Source organism: Ochotona curzoniae, unplaced genomic scaffold (genome assembly GCF_017591425.1).
Source record: "Ochotona curzoniae isolate NIBS_2020 unplaced genomic scaffold, NIBS_Ocur_1.0 scaffold_4701, whole genome shotgun sequence".
In the NCBI taxonomy this organism is placed as follows: domain Eukaryota; kingdom Metazoa; phylum Chordata; class Mammalia; order Lagomorpha; family Ochotonidae; genus Ochotona; species Ochotona curzoniae.
In genome coordinates, this window is record NW_024467122.1 from 81,370,133 (window position 1) to 81,392,488 (window position 22,356).

At 55.0% G+C, this 22,356-nt stretch overlaps 2 protein-coding genes across 4 annotated transcripts in view; one reads left to right on the plus strand and one right to left on the minus strand.

The window, feature by feature from the left end:
- Positions 1-2,939: 2,939 nt before the first annotated feature.
- LOC121148436 (basic proline-rich protein-like) lies at positions 2,940-9,276 on the minus strand. Its single transcript, XM_040968476.1, has 7 exons — positions 9,029-9,276; positions 8,190-8,919; positions 7,293-7,852; positions 6,736-7,000; positions 6,391-6,606; positions 5,473-5,920; positions 2,940-2,965 (listed from the first exon to the last, which is right to left on the minus strand). Exons 1-7 carry the CDS (start codon positions 9,274-9,276, stop codon positions 2,940-2,942), a joined length of 2,493 nt encoding a protein of 830 aa, XP_040824410.1.
- Positions 8,154-22,356, plus strand: part of SIN3A (SIN3 transcription regulator family member A) — a 61,237-nt gene continuing 47,034 nt past the window's right edge. For 2 of the 3 annotated variants that reach the window (XM_040970276.1, XM_040970278.1), the window contains exon 1: positions 8,154-8,330. The gene's annotated coding sequence lies outside the window, so the exon portion shown is untranslated. Of the gene's footprint in view, positions 8,331-13,003; positions 13,010-22,356 lie in introns of those variants that run through there. The other variant, XM_040970277.1, reaches the window with a different exon arrangement.

Below are 22,356 nucleotides of genomic sequence, written 5' to 3' on the forward strand. Positions count from 1 at the left end.
CCAAAGGCTTGCTACTCTTGGTGTGTAGGGACAAGCAGCTACAGGAACGGCTGTTCTTGGTGGCTTGGGGGTCTTCTCACTTGACCCAGCCCTGGTCCTCATGGGGACCTATAAACAAAGAGGCTGCACTACTCTTGCGGGGGGATCCTCCAAGCCTTGGGGTGGTTCATTCACTGGGTGCACACACCCTCTCGAACGGCCTCTCAGGCTCTCGCTCCTGGCTGGCTCCTCTCCCTGGTCCACATCCCGGTTTTTACTTGTTTGCAGTCTGTTCTTCCAAGCTGCTGCCACTTTGTTATGCTCTGTCAGTTCTCTTCCCACTCCCGCTCCCCAGGGACGGGAAGCAGAGCTGGTCTCCTCTGTCATCTCCGACCAACTCCTAGGCCTTAGATGCTGGGAGGCATAAGCAGGAGCCAGGGGCCCAGAGCTCACAGCTTACGTCTTAGATGGGTCTCAGGCCATGAATGCTGCCCACCAGCTACTGGTAGTTTACTAAGAAGCTTCCACTGCTTGGAAACCAACTTCCTGTTGCGATACAATCTGCATACAGAAACCAGTATTCTGCTGAGCCCTGTGCAGCAGAGTCCCCCTCTGCTTCATCTCTAGATCCCCAGGAGAACCCTTCCCAGTTGAACTGGCTCTACACAGTGTAGTCCTCAGTGCCCATGGCTAAGTCTGTGGTGGACCAAGCTCACTGAGCTAGAATCCTAGCCAGGGGGCTGGGTGGAGCAGGAGTGGTGCTGTCTTCAACAGTTGATTGGTTCCCAGCGGCTGTCAAGACCATGCTAGCCGGAGCAGGAGAGCAAGCCAGTGAGATGCAGAAAGAGAAGGGAGTCGGAGGAGCACCTCCCAGCCCCACGGCAAAATCTGGTCCGAGCAGCAGCTCACCCCACTGGCCTTTGCATCCCCTGTAGTCTTTGTTGACCTGTCCTTGCCATCCACTGCCACCTTTGCTGAGAGTCCCAGAAGAAGTCCTGGGTGTGACATTCAGGGCACACACTGCCCATGTCACTGGGCAGTTTTGATGAGATAGAAGTGATGGGACTTGGTCATTGGTGAGGTCAGAAAAAAGGAAGGACAACCCTAGACTGGTTGAAGGAGGAGCAGTCCCCCGTAGGCACCAACTGGCTGGCAGCAGCAATGGAGGATGAGGCCGGGTGGCAGAGAGGTGGGCAGTGGCTGGAGTGAGTAAATGCAGGCTGGGGAAGTGGTTCCACCAGATCTTGGCGAGTGATCAGGGAGCAGGTGTGCCTAAGGAGTGAAGGGAAGTACTCAGGGTGTCCCCACTTCCTCCAAAACAAGGCCCACCTTTCTGTAAGAGCCACCAGACAGCTGGCACACAGGCACAAACGCTCGGAAAACACAGCTGGATAAGCTGACACATCAACTGGGACATGCCAGGCTAATGTTTCTCCCGTGTTTTCCTTTCTTAAAAAAATAAATAAAAACTTGGGCCCAGCACAGTAGCCTAGTGGCTAAAGTCCTCACCTTTCACGCACTGAGATCCCATATGGGCGCTGTTTCTGATCCTGGCAGCCCCACTTCCCATCCAGCTCCCTGCTTGTGGCCTGGGAAAGCAGTCGAGGGCGGCCCAAAGCCTTGGGACCCTGCACCCATGTGGGTGATCTGGAAGAAGCTCCTGGCTCCTGGGTTTGGATCGGCTCAGCTCCAGCCATTGTGGTCACTTGGGGAGTGAAATCAGTGGACAGAAGTTTTTCCTCGCTGTCTCTCCTCCTATCTGTAAATCTGACTTTCAAAAAAAAAAAAAAAACAAAAAAACAATCAAACAGCCGGGTAAGCTGAACCATTTGACTGGGACATGCCAGGTTTCACTTTCTCCCATCTTTGTTTTACTTTCTTAAAAAAATAAAAATAAAAACTCAACACTTTCTTCTACTTGAAAGGCAGAGTGAAAGAAAAGGTGTGGAGACTCATCTTTCCTTTGCCAGTTCATTTGCCAGTTCACTCCCCAAAACATCCACAACAACTGGGGCCCAGCCCAAGCCGGGAGCCCAGAACCCCAACCAGGTCACCCCTGAGTGCAGCAAAGGCCTAAGTGTTGGGGCCCTCTTGCCCACCTCCCAGGAATTGCGTGAGCAGCTCCAATTAGTAGCCAGGACTCAACCCAGTACATATGGAACGGCACAGGTTGCAAGTGGCAGTACAACCCACTGAACCACAACGTTGGTCCCAAGGGTATCAGCCTTTAAGCCTACTCAAGAAAAATGTTAAGCCCCACAAATTGGAAGCCATGGGGTCTATACCACCTAGGTCAGCTGGTTGCCACAGCGAGAAGAGATGGAGGATGGTAAGAATTCTTGGCTGCGAGCCGGGGACACAGACTCCAAGGTCCACAGTAGCCCAGAGGGATGGCAGAGGTGCAAACAGGAGTTATTCATCCCCCTGAAAAATGCCGAATGAACAGGGATTCTGGCCCGGAACCTGAGCTCTTGCTGTGGCTGGAGTGGGGCTCTGGCCTCGGCTTCCCTTCACCTGGGGATTGCTAAGCTACCTGTCCCCTGCTTAACCTTACATCAAAGTTCCTGAAGGACAAACTCCAAGTGTCACCCCAGCACTACCGACTGCCTAGAGCACGGCAGGGAGGGAGGGTGTGTGATGCCATGAGTGACATGGGCACCAGTGCTGTGAGTTGAGGATGCAGCCATATGCGTGGCTGGGAACAAGGGCTTGTGAAAGAGGGTCAGCCATCACACAGGAATTGCCGAGAAGGACGGGGCCAGAGGAGTGCAGACAGAGTTCAGGATTTGACCTTCCCACCGCTTGAGCCCAGATCATCTACCAGTGAGGAGGACGAGCAGGGCAGCCTCCGGGACGCAGAGCCGGTCTCCCCAGGGGTCCTCTTCCAGGACGGTCCTCTTGCAGACCCACTGGGGTCCAACATGTTCAGTCAGTGCTGGGGTGGAGTGGGTCAGGTGCGGCTAGAGGAAGCATCCAGTGCTGTGCCCTATAGTGACAGTACAGTGACACGGGGGGTGGGGGGGCCTTGCCGGAAACCCCGGGGGTTCAGCAGCCGTCCCAGGGGAGTTCAGTCTGGGTGCCAGGGGTCTCCCTAACACTGCAGAGGGGAGTGAGCAGCGAGAGTACCTGTTGTAGCTGTGGTGCCCCTGTGAGTGACCCCCCGCCCCCATAGCACACACCACTTACTACCCAGGGGCACATTCAAACACTCAACCTTGTCCCCATGGTGCGGGGAGGGCGGTGCTCACCAGGACACAAGGTACAACCAGCCGCGCCCTCTCCCACCAGGAGACTATCTCCCACTGATGGAAGAAGCTTTTGATACAAGAAGACGTGGTCCCCTGGTGCCCTGGCTCCCCACAGAACACACAGAGTTCCCCTTCTGCACCCTAACCCTCAGGGATTCCATCAGCTGCATGCAATACTCCCACCGTGCTCTGCGCGCTCCACTTGCGCTGGCCAGTCAACTCAGGCCTGTGTCCGCCCATCCACCCTCCTTCTAGGCAGCCTTTCCAAGTTGCTGACAGCCCCATCTGGCTACTTGCTTAGAGGGAGGTTGGGAGCTGGCTAAAGCCCTTGGTGCTGGCCATGCCCAGATCTCACAGCCTCTGCCTTGGGTCTTTCTCAAACACCGCTTTCCTTCTGTCTCTTCCCAGCTGGCACTGTGCTGCTCTGGTGTCTCCTACCTGAATGGTCTCCTACCTGACCCACCCCACCCCTGGCCTCCCTTCCTTCCCTCCTGGCCAGCTGGGTTCTGTTGACAAAGGCCCTGTTAACCCCCTCTCCCCTACCAACCCCTTTAGGTTGGTTGTGGTGCTGGACACAGCCAAGGAGTACAGGGCAGAATCTAAAGGGTTGCCAAGTGGGGGGAAGGCTTTCTGACAAAAGTCTTCTTTCCCCTGGCTGCCCCATATCTCTGTAGTCATGAAAAACAGCAGGCCAGCCTGGGCTTCCTCTCCCCCAGAACCGACCGGCTGCTGGGACGCCCAAAATCTGCCAACATGCCTGTCCGAGCAGGACCCTGACCGCTGGCTGGCACCTGCTTTCCAATCCGGACAAGAAAGGTTCCCACAGTCTGGGTCTATCTCTGCCATCCCGATTTCCACTACTCTCCAGGCCGCAGGTTTCCCATCTGTTCTTTTGCTACCCCACACCCTACTCTCCTGAAACCACCCTAAGGACGCACCTGGAGCACCCCCTCCTCCCTGCTAGCTTACCTGCAGCTGCCAGGGGCCTCCCTTCCGGGAGCGCATGTGGTGCCAGCCCTGTTGCGGCCCCTTCCGCAGCAATTCTTCCAACTGCCCGCGTCTCAGAAGCTACCTCGTCGCGGCTGGACATGGCCCGGGCAGCAGGTGCCAAGCCCGCGTCGCGGCGGGGAGGATGAGGGGTGAGGAGGGGAGTGGCAGGCGCGTCCAGTGCCCGCTGTCCTGGCACGCAGAGCTTCCTGCTTGCACCCCCCCTGGTTTCTAGGCGCCTAGCAGAGCCGGCCGGACATGGAGAGGGCGCACAGCCGGGAGAGAGGCGTGTGGCCTCGCAGATCGGTCCTGTGTGTGTGTGAGTGGTCCCGCCTCAGCGTCTACACTGCGAACCCGAGTCCTGCGGAGGGCTCCCAGCAGTCCGAGGCCTGGTTGGTGTGTGCGCGCGTGAGAGAGAGACCGGGGGCCTCGGCCGCCGAGGCGCCTCCCACTCCGGGCCCGTTTAATTTATTTTGCTGTCAGGGCAGGGAGGGGGTGTTGAATGAAGGGGAAGAGGCGGGGCGGGCGCGGAGGCGGGCCCGCGCGCGTTGACGCAGACGCCGGGAGCCAATGGCGGGCGGGGGGCGTTCCCCATTCAGCACTCCTCGCCGGGCTCGGAAGGTATGTTAAACAGCTGCTTTCAATTTGGTCCCCCCCCTTCCAGACCCGTTTTTTGGGGCGGGGGGTGTCTGGCCGTGGCCCGCCCGAGGCGGCGGCGGGCGCGCGGGGACCCCGTGGCCGGGGGGCGCGGGCTGTGTGTGCGTGCGTGTGTGAGGAGGTGGGGGGTTGGGGGGCGGCTCGCAGCCCCGCGGCTGAGCGAGGCGAGGGGCCGGGCAGGCCGGAGGGCGCTCGGCGCCGCCCGCCCGCCGGTGTGGGGGGCTCCCCGGCCGGGCAGAACCGGGGCGCGGGGAGGGGACGGCCGGCCGGGGTCGCCCGAGCAGTCGGTGTCGGTAGGTTTTCGGCGGCGGAGAGGCGGAGAGGGGAGTAGGGGGGTGGGGGATGGCGAGCCGGCGGAGTCCTCCTGCTCCTCGGTACGCTTTATATTTTTAAAAGAAAAAAAAAATCAAGAGGAAAGAACCAAAAAAAAAGATGTCGGGCCACCCCGGCGCGCGCGCGGCAGGGAGCGGCGGCCGGGCCCTGTGCACCGGGAGTTGCTGCCGTGTCCGAGTTGCGAGCGAGCGAGCGAGCCGGGGCTCGCGGCTTTGCCTGCACCATCGCCCTCCGGGTCGGCGCGTCGGGGCTGCCCGCGCACGCCAACTTGAGCGAGCGGGGCCGGCGGGCGCGCTCCGGGCCCGGTTGTTAGGGACTCTGGGGGCGGGGGCAGCGGCGGACGCGCGGGGCTCTGGGGGAGGCAGAGGCTCCGGGAAGCGCTTCCCCCACCGTGCTGGCCCCCGCGGACCGCTCGGGGCTCCCCCGGACACCCCGCCGGCGCACTGGGCGCTGCGGGAGGCCTGGCGATGCAGCCCGCCTTCGGGCCCGGGACGCGGGGCTCCGGCCGGCCTGGGGAGCGGAGGGTTCCCCCGGGGAACTCGGCGCTCGGCTCCCGGGCCCCTCCTAAAGCTGTTGCCGCTCGCAAACATGGAGCTGCCTGCTTCCCCGCCCACCGCCGGGCGAGGCGGCGGCTCCTTCTCCACCGGACCCCTTCCCTCCCCAACCCGGCCGCGGCCGGCGCGAGTGCGCCAGTCCACCAGCGGGGTGCCGGTGTCCTGCAAGGGGCAGTGAAGGTCGGAAACTGGGGGGAAACTGTCCCCACGCTCGGCCTCGGGAAAAGGAAATGCATCAGCGGGCGGGGAGGGGCGCGGGGGGCGCGTCTGAGGCCGGGATGGCCGCCGCGGGCGGGAGGCGGGGCGCCGGGGCCGGCAGGGCGGCGCCGACCCGGAGGCGCGGGCCGTGGGGGGGCGCCCGGCGCGCCCCAGCCTCCGCTCCGCGGCCCCGACTGTTTACTACCTACTCGGCCGGCGGCTGGTGCACCCGGCCCGGAGGGGACCGCGGGGCGGGCCGCCTGCAGCCACCTCGGGCTCCTCCGCACGCCCCGCCTGCTCTTGTCTTTCACTGGCTGCCCGAGACTCCCTCTGCTCCTTTTCGGCGCCCGATTGGATGATATTATCCCGAGCTCCGCCTATTGGGAGGCCGGGCAGGAGTTTAAGTTGCTGGGATTTTATTTTTTTTTTTTTACCTTGGTGGAGGGCGGAGGGAGGATTCCTGCAGCTACGTGAGGCGCGAGGCCCCGCCCCTGCTGGCTGATTGGCGGGCGGCAGGCGGGTGGCTCCGCCTCCGCCGGCGGGGGCGCGCTCTGGCCTCGCGTGCGCGCGCTCCCGGCACATGTGTGGGGCCCGCCTCGCCGCTCGCGCCGGCGCTCCCGCCCGGAAGTCCCGGCTCGCGGGCGTCCTGGCTGCGGGGCGGGGGGACGTGGGAAGCACAAAGGTTCTCTCCCAAAGTGGCTTTCGGTTGGAGACGCCGGGGGGGGGGGGGAAGGCGTTGACGGAGGTGGGGATTGCACTGGGGGGCCCGTCCTCCGCACCGGGCGCCCGGTGCTGGCTCTGCGACGCTCAGCTTCCGCCCTTGTGTGACCCGGGGCGCGGAGGCTGCTGCCGTCCTGGCTGTGCCGTGTGTACGACTTGACAGGCTGGGGCCGAGGCGAAAGTGGCCCTGGCTTGGGGGTTCGGATGGCCATGTGCGGGGAGGACGAGCCCCGGCTACTGAACAGGGTCGGCCGCGGCGGGCAGGAGCACCGCGTCCTAGGGGGCCCCGCGCGCTGCGGCAAGTTTGCTTCCTTGCGCTCCGTCCTGGGGGGTGGCAGGGCGGGCCAGGCTGCTCGTGGGTGATCGCAGCCCGCCGCCCCGGCCGAAAGCTCTGGGAAGTCGGTCACCTGTTGGCCCAGCGACCTTGTGTGTGGCTCGGCTGCAGCCAGGACGCGTGGAGAGCGGGAAGTGTCTGGGCCCGCCCCCTCCCCGGTGCGCGACCCGCCGCCTAGCCCTTGTTACCCCCTACCCGCCTTCTCTCTGGAGGGGGTTTCGTAAATAAAAAGCTCTCGCGCCTCGCAAGCACTGGGTGTTGCAGAGGGGCCCGGGGACCCGCCATGTCCCCGTGCGGCTGGCGCGCACTGCACTGTTCCTCTTAGCCTGCTGGCTGCCGTGGCCTCTCCGCGGCTCCCGTCTCGGGGCTCCGGCCCGCCTTCCCGGGGAGTCGCTGGCGTGCGTCGGCCCTTGGCCGTGCAGCTGGGAGGATGGCCGCCCCGCGTCGACGGGGTGCACGGGGTGCCGGGGAAGTGAGGGCGGCCTGGGGCCCCGGAACTCGGCACTCGTCTCCAGTGTAAACATTCCACAAAAGGACTGCCGGGCTCGGCCGGGCGCGGGGCGGAATGGCCCCTTCCCCGACGGGGGCGCCGGCCAATCCGGCCGCCGGGGCGGGGCCTGTGTGGGTCCGGACGCGTTGCCCCCCGGCCGTTCCCTTCCCGGGGCGGTGGAGAACCGGGGCCGGCCTTCCGAGACGCCGAGCGGCGGAGGCGGGAGCCGGCTGCCTAGGCCTGTGGCCGAGACGGTGCGGGGCGGGCCGTGCGCGGCGCCTCCAATGGGGCGTGAGGAGCTGCCCGTCGTCCTCCAGTGGGGCTGCGCCTCGGGGGAGGGCTCCGGCTGCCCCTCTCCAATAGGCGGGGTTGAGTTAGGAAAGCTCCCCGCCAATAGGGGCGTGGAGAAGGTGAGCGGTTCCCCCTCCCTGCTCCGGCCGAGAGGGAAGGGGCGGGACGTCGGCCGGCGGGGCGCGCCGATTGGCCAGGCGTTTGACGGGCGGAGGATGCGACCTGTGGTGGGGCGAAGCCGAGTCCTCCCTCTGCTGGGCGGGCCGGGCGAGTGGGCGGGATTTCCCGGGTAACAGAGAAGCGGCCGCGGCGGTAGAGGCGGCGGAGACGGTTTCTCCATCTCCCCCTCCCCTTCCCCCTCAGAGTTTACCTCCCTCCCTCCCTCCCTCCTTCCCGGCCTGGGCGTCGCGGTCTGGGACCCCTTCGTCCGCCCAGAGCAGGCTGCCAGTCCTCCTCGGCGGGGCCTGTGCCCCGCGCCGCTCCCGGGGCCTCCTGCCGAGCCCGAGGCTCACGCCGAGAGGGACGCGCAGTGACGAGCGGTGAGAGCTCGGGCGGGAGCCGGGGCGGCGGGGCAGCGCCGGGCCGGCGGGGGAGGCTGGCCCCCGCGGCTTCCCGTAGGGCGGGCGGGCGGCGTGTGGCCGTGTGCGGGGTGGGGGCGGAGCGGGCGGCTCGGCGCGGGAGGGGGAGCGCGTCGTCCCGGTGCGCGCGGAGGGGCGGGCTCCCGGCCGCGGCTCGGAGGCGGGGCGGCGCGCGTGCGGCGGGGGAGCCGGGGGCGGGCCGCGCGGCGGGCGGGGGGCTGCCCCGGGCCCCGGTTTCCGCCGCCTCCGCTCGGGGCGGTGCTCGAGAAAGCCCGCTGTCCGGTCGAGCTGGGAGTCGGGCTCCCGGGGCCGCCCCGCCCTGGGTCCCCGCGGGTGGGCGGGACCCGCCGGGCTGGCTGGCGGCGCCTTCCGCCCGGTGGCCGAGATGGCGGGGCGACGGGCCGCCTCTCCAGGAGTCTCCGACGCGTGCAGCCCCTGTGGCCGCGGGGCGGGGCCTCCGCCGGGCCAATGGAGTGCTGGGGAGAGGGTTCCCTCGGCCGCTGTTGGGGGTCGCAGGACTCCCCCCACAACCCCGGCCTGGCCCCACTCCCTAAGAGGCTGAGGTGTGCAGTGAGGAGGGTGGAATTCACCTTGCGATCTCCCGATCTCTACATGGAGTCTACTCTGCTGTCCAGGACGCGGGGTGGGAGAGTGCTCACATTGTCCCGAAGCTGAGGGTGGGAAGGCCTTCTCCCTCGGCGAGGTGGCTTTCAGGTTCCGCAGAGCGCAGTGAGGGACCAGAGCTCCGAGCCGGGAGGAGGACTTGCTCGGCGGTGTTGGCGTGGAGTCTGTCTGCGTGAGCCTGATGGATGAATTGAAGGCTTGGGTCTTTCTCCATCGAAGGGCTACGCGTGGCCCACGGGAGGGCGTTGGAGTGTTGCCGGTCAGAACAGGAGCAGAGACCCATCTTGGGTGTTCTGCTGATGTGTAAACTGACCAGGGGAACGCAGAACTCGTGTACTTTGAACAGAGTTTGGTTGCCAGCACATGGTGGTTCTCACAGTTTGCAGGGCTGTGTGCTGGAAGACAGGGAAGGTCCGACTTTGGCCCCCGAGGAATGCGTTGTCTATAGACGGTGTGTTGAGGTCAGAGGTCCCTTGTAAGCTTAAAGAATTCAAGTGGTCCCAGGGTATGCTGCGTTAAGGGGAGTTTTCTTCTCCACTTAACAGCATTGCGTGCTATACATTTGTTCTGAATGAATTGGCTTACAAAGAAGGGCATTTTTATGTTTTCTCCTTTTAAGAGATTTATTTATTTGGAAAGCAGTTTCACAGAAAGAGGCCTTTAATCAGCTGATTTACTCACTATGCGCCTACAACATTCATGCTGGGCCAGGTGAAGGCAGGTGGCAGAAGCTCCATCTAGGTCTCCCACCTAAGGTGGCAGGGACCCACAGTCAAGAGCCTTCACTTACTGCCTTCCTAGGCACATTAGCAGGGAACTGGATTGGAGATGCAGCAGCTGAAACTTGACCTGACATTTTGATAAGCAATGTGAGTGTCCCAAGCAACAGCTTAACCTACAGTACCACCACTACACCCAGCCCAGCAAGTGTTTTTGTGTTTTCTTTTTTTTTTTAAGATGTACTTAATTATGCTTGAAAGGCGGATTTACAGAGAGAGGGAGAGTGAAAAATCTTCCTTCTCTTTACTGGGTCACTCCCCAAATGACTGCAATAGCCAAAACTATGAATGGATCTGAAGCCAGGAGTTTCCTCTGGGTCTCTCCTGTGGGTGCAGGGTCCCGAAGACTTGAGCCATGTTGTGCTACTTTCCCAGGTGGTGGGCAGGGAGCTGAGTGGGAAATGCAGCAGCCCGAGCATAAGTCAGACCCTGTGGGATGCTGGCATCTAGAGGTGAAGGATCAGCTTGTTGAACCATGGGGTTGGGGCTCCTGGCAAAGTGGGTTTTTTTTTTTTAAGATTTATTTATTTTTTCAATTGGAAACTCAGATATACGGACAAGAGGAGAGGCAGAGAAATATCTTTCATCCATTTTTCTCATTGGGAACTTGCAGCCCTGCCACCTGCCCGAGAGACCCGGTCGAGGGCATGGGCAGAGGGTCCGGCTCTTGCCTGTCTTTTCTCTGTCTCTTCCTGGCTTCCAAATAAGTAAAACCAACAAAAGTTAAGTGCAAATCATATTTGTTTTATAGTTTGTTGTGCATGAGCTTTTCTGTGGCAGGCTGCATGTGGCTGCAACTGCCAATCTGAACCCAGGAGATTGGAGCCTCTCCCGGGTCTCCCATGCAGGTGCAGGGTCCCAAGACTTTGGGCCATCCTCGACTGCTTTCCCAGGTCACAGGCAGGGAGCTGGATTGGAAGTGGGGCTGCCAGGATTAGAACCAGCGCCCATATGGGACATGTGCAAGGCGAGGACTTTAGATACTAGACTACAGTGCCAGGCCCATCTTGCAAGGCTTTAATAGTTGGTGTAGAGTGAGTCTTTCAAGGAAGGAGGTGTGGAAGAACTTGGTAAGAGTCCTGCAAAGCGTGGCCCCGCTTGTGCTGAGTATAGACAGGATAGTGCAGAGCGGTGGGGCGAATGTGAGCGCCTGAGATTTCAGTTGGCAGGGACAGGCTCGTGTGTGGCATTCCCTAACTTGGAGCTGTGCTGCCTGAGGCTTCCTCCTCCTCCTGCTAGTTCCAGCAGCGGAGAGCTTCTGGTGAGCTTCTGTGTAGGTTTCCCAAAAATGACAGCACATGCTTTTTCCAGTTACCCTCTCCTTCCGCTTGAATAGTGATGCTGCTAAGGACCTGAGTCCTAGAGCCCTTCCTGTGTGGGGGAGCTGCACACTTGTTAAATCTTGGGGTGTGGGTACTATGAAATCCGTGCCCTAAAGATAAGGTAAATAGAAAGGTTAAACTACTGAGGGTACTTTGCCAAGTTCAATGAAAATAGAATCAAAGACAAGTTTGTTTTTGTACCTTCCCCAAAATAGAAATATATGCTTCCCCCCCCCCCCATAACATCTGCTTGTCGTGAACTTTGGAGGGCCTGTCATGTGCACACCTTGAACTTCTTTTGTGCCAAAATAAACTTCCTAGCCAGGCGTTTGGTAGAGAGGTTATATGCTGCTTGGGGTGCTTGCATCCCACACTGAAGTTCCTTTTCTGCATCCTGGCCCAGCTCCTGATTGCGGTTCCTTAGGAACTTGCAGCCCTGCCACCTGCCCGAGAGACCCGGTGGAGGGCACTGGCGGAGGGTCGGGCGCTTGCCTGTCTTTTCTCTGTCTCTTCTGGGCTTCCAAATAAGTAAAACCAACAAAAGTTAAGTGCAAATCATATTTGTTTTATAGTTTGTTTTGCATGAGCTTTTCTGTGGCAGGTGCCATGCTGAGGCCTTAGCCCAGGCTCCCTGGTGCAGGAGTCTCACCCAGACCCTGCAGCTTTGTAAGTTTTTAACGGGGTAGCCTGTAAGATAGCATGGAAACCTCCATTGTAGTCCTTGTAAGTGCCCAGTTCGGGGTGGCAGGTGTGTTCACGTTGTTTTCATGACCGTCTGTCTGTGGAACTCTTAGCCTCAGACTGAAACTGGACCCCATCCCTGGCAGCCACAAGGATGCTTTCTTTCTCTGAGGAATTTTTAACTTTCTGTATTTACTGTTTTTATTTGGAAGAGACACAGAGAGAGTTCTATCTGCTGATCCCAAATGCCCGCAACAGCTGTGACTGTGGCCAGACTGAAGCCAGGAGCCCAAAACTCAGTCCAGGGGCAGGCATTGTGGTGTAGTGCATTAAGCTACTGCCTGGAATATCGTCAGTTTTGTGTCCTAGCTCTCCAATTCTGATTCAGTTCCCTGCTAAAGGCTTGGGAAAGCAGTGAAAGGTGGCTCCAAGAGGCTGGCCTTGGGTGAAGCACCTGGCTCCGCCCTGGCTGTTGCAGCCCTCCAGGAAGTGAACCAGTACATCTCCTCTGTAGCTCTTTCAGATACATGAATAAAAAATTATACATATAGATCTTTTACAAGAAAACCGCTCAGTCTTCATTCTGGGTCTCCAGTATCCCCATGGGACTGAAGGGCTTAGGTCATCCCCTGCAGCTTCCCAGGGTATACCTGAGCAGGGAGCCCGGACCTGATTCTGGGCGCTCCGATATAGGATGTGGACCCCCCCACACACACCCATGTCTGAATCTGAGGGCCCACTGAAGACCTCAAGTAAGGAGAGTCACATACAGTGTTTGCCTTTTGTGTCTGGCTCATTTCAGGTAGCTGCTCAGTGTTTGATTCATCCATGTGCTAATGGGAAAGAAGGAAAGTTGCCCTCTTTTTTTTTTTTTTTTTTTTAATATTTGTTTTTATTGTTAAGTCAGATTTACAGAAAGAAGGAGAGAAAAAGATCTCCTGTCTGCTGGTTCACTCCCCAAATGGCTGCAATGGTTGGAATTAAGCCAGTCCAAAACCAGGAGCTTCTTTCAGGTCTGCTATGCTGCAGGTGCAGGGTCCCAAGGATTTGGGCTGTCTTTTGACTGCTTTCCCAGGCCACAAGCAAGGAGCTGGATGGAAAGTGAAGCAGCTGGGACACGAACCAGTGCCCATATGGGATGCTAGGTGAGGATTTAGCCACTGGGCTATTGTGTCGGGCTCAGTTTTGGTTTTTTGTTTTGTTTTGTTTTTTAATTGGAAAGGAGATTTACAGAGTAAAGAAGAGACAGATCTTCCTTTCACTGATTGGCTTAGCTCTAGTCGGCAGCTATTTGGGAAGCAAATCTAGAGCCCAGAGCTTCTTCCAGGACTCCCATGTGAGTGCAGGGTCCCAAGTTTTTGGGTTGTCATCAACTGCCTTCCCAGGCCACAGGCAGGGAGCTGGATGGGAAGTGGAGCAGCCCCAGCATGAATCAGTAACCATATGGGCTGCTGGCTCTTTCGGGAGGATAATTAGCCAATTTACCCATCATGCCAGCCGCAAAAGTTTGTTCTAGAGCCGGAGAATATTTTATAGTTGGTACATACGCTACATTTGGTTGATCTTTTCAACCATATATGGACTTGGGAGTTTTACCACCTTTCAGCTGTCATTACCTCTGTTCTTAGTATATACCCAATTTCACTAAACTGCAAAACACAGGTGATTTTGTATTTGCATTTTCATCTCACAGATTTATTTATTTGAAAGGAGAGACAGTCTATCTTCTAGTTCACTCTGCTGCTGGCTGCAACAGCCAGAGCTAAGCCAGGCTAAAGCCAGGAGCTTCTTCCTCTCCCTCATGGGTGCAGGGGCCTGGGGACCATCCTCTGCGCTTTCCCAGGTGCCCTAGTGTGGAGCCGGATGTGTTTGCATTTTTTAGAGACCTTCAGTGTGCTTTTGAGAGCAGCGTAGAGGGAAGATGTTGGTGCTCAGATCTAAGAGTGGATTGGGTTAATACCCATTTCCTGACTATCTGCTTGGAAAGCTTTGGGCTGACTGAGGAAGTCTGCACAGACACTGATGTCCTTGTTGGGAGAGCAGGTTAGCTGCCTAATGATGATGTTCCTGCACATGGGGGAGCAGGTGCCATGAGCATCCAGTGTAAGTCAGAGGAGGGAGGGTCCACCTGGCACTGAATGAAGGAGGCGGCGGCTGAGGTGAGCTCAGTTTTGCAAGACCTCTCTTTGAGAGCCCAGGAACAGCCCTGGGGGAGGCTAGGAGTGAGGTGTCTTGCAATTATGTTCACTCTCTCTCTCTTTTTTTTAAATTTAAATTTTGAATTTTATGGTATAATTCTGTATAGTCCAGGATTCCCCTCTCCCTCAATTCCCACTCCCTGACTGATTTCCCCCATATTGTCGCAACAATACATTCCTTCATTCCTTCATAAGGAGTTACAATTCCATCAGTCTACTATTTAAGTGTGCCCCAACATTTCTGGTACAGACAATGTCAGACAGTCCATCATTCCATTGTCTCTGTATGCCCAACACTTTCATTGGGAAGTTATGTTCTCTTGAATTGTGATTGCTGTTGTAGAGTTTGTGAACATGCTCTTTGCAGTTTCCCAACCTGGTTCTATTTGTTCCATCTGAGTGTATATGTGTACATATATGTGTTCAGATAATCAAATATATATGATTTTAATTTTATTTGAAAGGTGGAGTTACAGAGAAGGGGAGAGAGAGAGAGGCCTGCCATCAGTTGCTTAACTCCCCAGGTGGTTGGAACTGTACCTATCCAAAGCCAGAAACCAGGCACCTCTGGGTCTCCCACATGGGTGCAGGGGCCAAGGACCTGAACCATTCTGCACTGCTTTAGCAGGCCATCCGCAGGAAACTTGATTGGAAGGGGAGCGGCTGGAACATGAATCATTGCCCTTATGTGATGTCAGAGCTGCAGGCAGAGTAGCTCCCTGTTTCATGGCACCTGCTCCCATCTGAAGATAAAGGATCACAGTAAAGAATTAATGGGCCTTGCATAGCTGTTAACATTGATTCAAGTTTTTGGTCAGTTTTGTTTCCTAGTAATATATTTTTGTCCCATCTCATGGCTTGTTGTACTAAAGTAAATAAATGGTGGGTTTTGATTTTTGGTAAAATTTGTCTCTTTATTTGGAAGGCAGAGTTGGTTCACTCCCCAAATGGTCAAAATGGCCAGAAATGGGCTGATCCGAAGCCAGGCACTTGGGCCATTATCTGTTGCATTCTCAGGTGCCTTAGCGGGGAACTGGATAGGGAGTGGAGCAGCTGGCACTGGAATAGGCACCTGTATGGGATAGCAGCTTCACCTGCTGCACCTTGGCACTGTGCTCTGAGGAGGAAGTTAAAGTCATAATCCCTCGCATTATACTTGCGTAGTCTGTGAATCAATTTTGCTATTATTACAATATATGGAAATTTATGTACTTACATAAAAGATTTATTTTAAAATTTATTTATTTTTATTACAAAGTCAGATATACAGAGAGGATGAGACAGAAAGGAAGATCTTCCATCCGATGATTCACTCCCAAAGTAGCCTCAATGGCTGGAGCTGCCCCAATCCAAAGCCAGGAGCCAGGAACCTCTTCTGGGTCTCCGACACGGGTGCAGGGTCCCAAGGCTTTGGGCCATCCTTGACTGCTTTCCCAGGCCACAGGCAGGGAGCTGGATAGGAAGTGGAGCAGCCAGGACATGAACCAGCGCCCATATGAGATCCTGGTGCATGCAAGGTGAGGAAGTAGCTACCAGGCTATTGCACCGGCTCACAGAAATAAATCTTGAGAGATTTTGTTTGCAAGGCAGACTAAACAGAGAGGGCCAGAGGCATAGAGCTCTTCAGTCTATGGATTCACTGCCCAGATGGATGGCCTCAATGACTGGGGTTGAGCCAGAAGAAACTCAGGAGCTTCATCTGGGTTTTGAGTGTGAGTGCAAGGAAAGGATTTGGTCTCTTGTCCACTAGTTTACTAGGAACGTTAGCAGGGGGCTGGATTGGAAGTCAAGCAGCTGGTACTTTGAGTTGACACCTGTCACAGGTAGCTACTTAAGTGGTTGGCGCCATAGTGCTGGCTCTCTTCCATTCCACTTGTAGTGCACCCCAATCTTAATTTGCCCTGTATCATGCCTCCTCTCATCCCCTCCATGGCACCCCAGGCAGTGCCAGGAGCGTTTTTAGGTTGGATTCTATGTTCTGATGTTACGGCCGCTCTGTAGTCTGTTCTCAGTACAGCAGACCAAGTGATGCTTTCAAAAACCCAAGTCAGACTCTGTGTGTTCTCAGCTGCAGACTGTCCTGTGGCTTCCTGTTCACTCTGAGTGTGAAGTCTTGTTTTTTTTTAAGATTTTTTTTTTATTGGAAAGGCAGATTTACAGAGAGGAGTGACAGAGGTCTTCCATCCACTGATCACTCCTCAAATCTGCTGGAGCTGAGTCTGTCCTTTGGTGTATCCACAGGGGGTGCAGGCCATCTCAGCTGCTTTCCCAGGCCATAAGCAGGAAGCTGAATGGGAAGTGGAACAGCTGGAACACCAACAGGCGTCCACAGGGAATGAGGGCACTTGCAGATGGAGAATTAGCCCATCAAACCATCACACTGACTGACATTCTCCCCTCCCCCCATCCTTCTTACAACCTCTAAAAGCAAACCTGATTTATCGCTTCCTACATGTTCTACTTGTCTGACTTTCCTTTATTGTCTAGTGACAGAAATCTTGCTTTTCTTGGAAACTATCAGGCACTTCGGAAGTCCCTTCCACCCAGATGCTCTCCCACCAGCTGGCATATAGCCAGCTGCATCACTTCCTTTACTCAGAATTTACCTTTGTGTTGAGGTCCCTGTTGGATCTTAGCTAAAGTTCTGAAAAATCCCTCCCTGGTTTTTCTTTCTAGCACTTTGACACTGTGATGTTCTAGATACTTTCTGAAGTGTAAGCTTCCTGAAAGAAGGGATTTGTTCTTGTTTACTGCTGGGTCTCCAGCTCTTAGAACAACTGGCAGGTAGGATGGGCTTGGCAAGTGTTAGAAGGTACACAAAGAAGGAGGCAGAGTATGGTACAGGGCAGGAGATATCGGGTAGGTGGGAGATGTCTGCATGCAGAAGCAGCGGAGATGATCAGGGCACAGGGTTGGGGAAACACCTGCCTGTCCTTAGGAACCTTATCCGTCACTCCTCCCTTTGTGCTTGGCCAGCTTGTCTCCTGTTGTGCTTGGGCTCTTGTTTGCCCCATTCCCTAGACACTAACTGATGTGTAGGAAGACATGATGATAGCCATCTTGCATTCCCCTACTGTGAATGCTTAAAACTTTTTTTTTTTAAGATTTATTTATTTATTGGAAAGTCAGATATACAGAGAGGAGGAGAGACAGAGAGGAAGATCTTCCGTCCGACGACCCACTCCCCAAGTGACTGCAATGGCCGATGCTATGCCGATCCGAAGCCAGGAGCCAGGAACTTCTTCTGGGTATCCCACATGAGTACAGGGTCCCAAAGTTTTGGGCCATCCTCGACTGCCTTCCCAGGCCACAAGCAGGGAACTTGGATGGGAAGTGGAGCTGCCGGGATTAGAACCGGTGCCCATATGGGATCTCAGTGTGTGAAAGGTGAGGACTTTAGCCGCTAGGCCACGCCGCCGGGCCCGAATGCTTAAAATTTTTAAAACTGTTTTATTTATTTAAAAGGCAAAGACTGAAGTGAACTTACACCAGAGGTACCAGATACTGGTTCATTCTCCAATGACTACAGGGAACCATTGGTTCACTCCCCAAGTGGCCTCAACAGCCAGAGCTGAGCAGATCCGAAGCCAGGAGCCAGGAGCTTCTTCTGGGTCTGCTATACGAGTGCAGGGTCCCAAAGCTTTGGGCCATCCTTGACTGCTTTCCCAGGCCACAAGCAGAGAGCTGGATGGGAAGAGGGGACTCTGGGATTAGAATAGGCGCCCATGAGTTATCCTAGTGCGTTCAAGGTGAGGACTTCTACAGCTATGCTGTCATGCCGGGTTCAGGATTTGTAATTTAAATTTCTACCAACATTTCTGATAAGTTTTGCTGGTATGCTGAAAGTTAAAGATAAATTGTATCTCAAAATATTGATATGCAACACCTGGCGCCATGGCCTAGCAGCTAAAGTCCTTGCCTTGAATGCACTGGGATAACATATGGGCGCCGGTTCTAATCCCGGCAGCCCTGCTTCCAATCCAACTCCCTGTTTGTGGCCTGGGAAAGCAGTCGAGGACGACCCAAGGCCTTGGAACCCTGCACCCGTGTCGGAGACCCAGAGGAGGTTCCTGGCTCCTGGCTTTGGATTGGGGCAGTACTCGCCGTTGAGGCTACTTTGGGAGTGAATCATTGGACCGAAGATCTTCCTCTCTGTATATCTGCCTCTCCAATAAAAATAAATCTTTAAAAAAATATATTGATACACAGGTGACTGTCTTGAACAACCTTGGTTGACAGTAGTGTTGCTGTTGAATCAAGGTTTCTCACCCTTGGTGAAGTACTGGCATTTGGAGCCGAATAACCATTTGTTGTGCTGGAAGGTGATTTTGAGGAGCATCCTTTGCCTTCTCCCATGAGATCCTGTAGCCCCTCCCTGCCCACTGTGAGGACCAGAATAGGTCTGCCAGCAGCACCGAGTATGCAGAGGTGAGGGACAGGTTGGCCACCTGCTGAGTGTGAAGGAAACTTGGCCATTCAGTCTTGGGGGGGTGGGGGAGTTGAGGCGGAGAATGAGCAGTTAATTTTGCTAGATTCTGATTCAAGTGCCCTCTGTGTATTCTGCAGTGGAGCACATTGCTTAGCTGACTGAAACCCTGAGGTGTGTGTTTGGGGAGAGCTAGGCTACTGCTGGGGCACTTGCCCTTAGTTGAAGCTACAGTTGCTGATCAAACTGTTATTCAAGTTTTTTTCTTTCATATTTTAAAAAATATATTTGCTTTTATTGAAAGGCAGATTTACAGAGAGAAGAGACCAATCTTCATCCTCTGGTTCACTCCCCAGGTGGCTACAGTGGCCAAGCTGAGCTAATGCAAAGCCATGATCCTCTTCCAGGTCTTTGATGTAAATTCAGGGGCCCAAGGCTTGAATAAAGGACTCTGCTGTGTTCCCAAGTCAAAAGCAGGGAACTAGTTGGGAAGTGGAGCAGCTGGGGCATGAACCAGTGCTCACAGGTGCCAGTGCTGCAGGTGGAAGATTATCTTGCTAAACCACCAGGCTGGCCACAGATTCATTCATTCATTCTCTTTCTCTCTCTCTCTCTCTCTTTCTCTCTTTTTGTGAGAGTTTTCTATTCTAAGATTTATTTTGTTTTTGTTGGAAAGTCAAATATACAGAGAGGAGGAGAGTCAGAGAAGATCTTCCATTCTTTAATTAATTCCCCAAGTAAGCGCAATGGTTGGAGCTGAGCCGAGCAGGAGCTAGGAGCTCTTCCGGGTCTCCCATGTGGGTGCAGGGTCCCAAGGCCTTGGGCCGTCCTCGACTGCTTTCCCAGGCCACAAGCAGGGAGCTGGATGGGAAGTGGAGCTGCCGGGACTAGAACTGGCGCCCATATGGGATCCTGGGCACGTGCAAGGGGAGGATTTTAGCTGCTAGGTTACCACACTGGCCCCCCTAAGGCTCCTTTTTATAAAGAAAATTTTCACTTTATCTAAAGAGGTTTTGTTTGTTTTGTTTCCTTTGGAAGATTTATGCATGTATTTAATTATTTCAGAGTTACAGACAAAAGAGAACCACATTTTCCATTTGCTGGTTCACTCCCCAAATGTCCAAGACGCCCAAACAGAGCTAGGAGGAAGCCAAGAAGAGCCAAGAGCTTCTCCCAAGTAGATAGAAGGGACCCAGCACTTAGTGTGTTGGTCTTTATTTTTCTTAAGGGTAAAGGGACTAGCATGTCCCCCTGCTGTTGTAGCAGCTGTCTGGAATGTGTGCATTCTGCTGCTGTTGGTCTTCTGTAACACTGGCAGTGTCAGAATCACACTGCTGTGCTGGCTTGGCAGTTAGGATCCCTTGCCGGGGTGGCTGGAGCTAGTTCCCACTTTATTAAAACATGTGTCCAGGTAGTTTTCTTTTCTTTTTTTTTCTCCCATGTGCTGCTATGGTTTATTCATTTTAGTCTTTGTTCCACTATTTTCTCTTTCTTACTTTTAATGGTTTATTTATTTGAAGGCAGAGTTATAGAGAGAAAGCAAGGTGGAAGGGGGGGTGTCTTCGTCTGCTGGGTCACTCCCCAGAAGGTTGCAGTAGCCAGGCTGATACCAGGAGCTATTGCTGGGTCTCCCATACAGGTACTGGGGCCAAGTACTTGGCCCATCCTCTGCTACTTTCCCAGGGCATTAACAGGGAGCTGGATGGGAAGCGGAGCATCTGGGAGGACTGTAGCCAGACATGGGATTCCAGCCCTGCCAATGGTGCCTTAACTTGCTACACCACAACTCCAGTAGCGTCCCTCTATTTATAACCTGGAGTTGTGGCCGGTAAAGCCTGCTGGAAGGCTGGTGGAATAGCATTGCCTGCAGCAGGGACGAGAGACCTCTCCCACCCTTTGTGCCCATGCCTGCCTCTCAGGCTTCGGAGGCTGTAGCTGCACTGCACTGCCCTAGGAGGGCTTTGCAGTCCAGAGGGGCCCTTGAGCCAGGTAAATGACCTTGAACAAGTGACCTGATTCTGTGAGGATCATTTCCCTCTGTCTGCTGTGCACTGAGGAGCAGTCAGCTGAGCGCAGTTGGCCGTGGACAACCTTGTGCTGGTGGTGCCAGGATGTACCCGGCCAGGTGCCTGGCATGTGGGAGGGACTTGGTAACTGATTGTTGTGTGAATGAATGGGCAGGGATTACATAAATAGCTGCTTATTGCCTGTGAGTCCAAAGTTACTATAGTATTTTGAATTTATGCAGTATGCCCCTGTGTCCTAATTTTTTTCTAAATTTCAAGGTGTAACTGAACTCTTTTTTTTTTTTTTTTTAAGTAATTTTACATAATTTTATTAGGGCACAAAGGGTCAGGGGCTATAGGAAAGTGGGTAAGACCATTGTTTCCATATTCTCTCTCTCTCTCTCTCTCTCTCTCTCTCTCTCTCTCTCTATTTTTTCTGTATCTGGGGTAAGCAGTGACATAAAAGGAGAAGCTCCACCCAGCCTCCTTCTCTTTCCAGGGTCTCTGATGTGGGACATGCTCCGAGGGTCCTGCTCAAGTGGTTTTGAAAGTTCAACAGTTCTGAATTGCTGCTAGTCTCGCCATTCTAAGCAGGGTGAAATCTCTCCAGACTCCACTGGCTGACATAGTCCACCTTAGAGTCTCTCTGCCCAGATTTTCACTGCCAACACATGGCTGAGGTAGTTGATTGATTTGTCTGTCCTCCGTCCTCTATTTGGTACCAGGTCCTCTGCAGGTTCCGATGGACTGCCATATCCTCCATGTGCAGCTGGTATGCTAGCCACTGCTCCGTCTGAGCCACTGAGGAGGTTCAGCTGTGATACATGCACTCCATGGTTAGACCATGGAACCTGCACTTCTCTTCATTGTGGTTCTGAGATCTGCAGTTCAGTTGGAGGGATCCCCAAAGGTTTTGTCTGAAGTGATCCCAGACCTGATTCTTGTGTGTGCATGCCTATACAGGGTCTGTCACAGTCCGTTGTCTAACTCTTTCCTTTAGTCTTCCCCGTATACACAGCTCTGTTCCTCTGTAATTTATAGGATTTATTTGTAACACTCATGGGCTGGTTTGAATTAGTTTTTCCTTCAAGATTTTATTAAGAACTTTTACTAACACACAGCGAAGTTAATAGAATTTTGTAGTGGACACCAGTGTGGACATGTGTTGTACATAGATTATCAGTGTTGGAGTGCTTGCTATGTCATGTTCATCTGTCCAGTAGCTCTCCAGCTTTGTTCATTTGAAAGTGTCTTAGAGTTCGTTGCTTGTAGGTAAACCCTGATCTTTGCTTTGTAGTTTTCCATAAGAGGGATATATCTAACAATTGAGGCATCCTAAGTCCCTCATTGGAGTTCCTTGGTCTATTTCTTGGCTCTAGCTCTAATCCAGGTTGAGAAGAATCCTGCCTTGGGGAAGCTTATAAACTTGAGACATGCTGAGGGGGTTGGCATGATGCTTGGCAAAGCTGGGTGCCCAGGGAGGGGAGAGGGAATTGGAAGTAGACAACCAGTAAGTTACATTCCTCCCCCGTTGAGGAAGGAAGCATTTTGTGGGCTAACCTCAGGACTCTGGATTATATCTTAAGTAGTGTGACCCAGTGATGGTGTTTGCAGCTGCATTCCATCTGCATTTGAGGCAGATGGTTTTGAGAGCAGTAAAGAGGCTGGGCTGGAGGGCAGAGGTGCGGGGTCCTGGCTCCAGGGGCAGTGATTGGTGGGGAGGCTTAAGTCAAGGGAGGGACTGGCACTGGCAGGGCCAAGATGGCTCTAAGAAGCAGCTATACCATAGAAGGATAAGGAATGATCGAAAGTTCTGTAGTGTGGTCTACGCAACCCGGGCCCAGGGTGTGCAGGTGGTCTGGAGAGTGGCTTCGGCAGGCACCTTTTAAAGCCACAGTGAATAGGAGAAAAAGAGCATGCTCTCAGAAGGAGGTCTCATACCTTCCTTCTT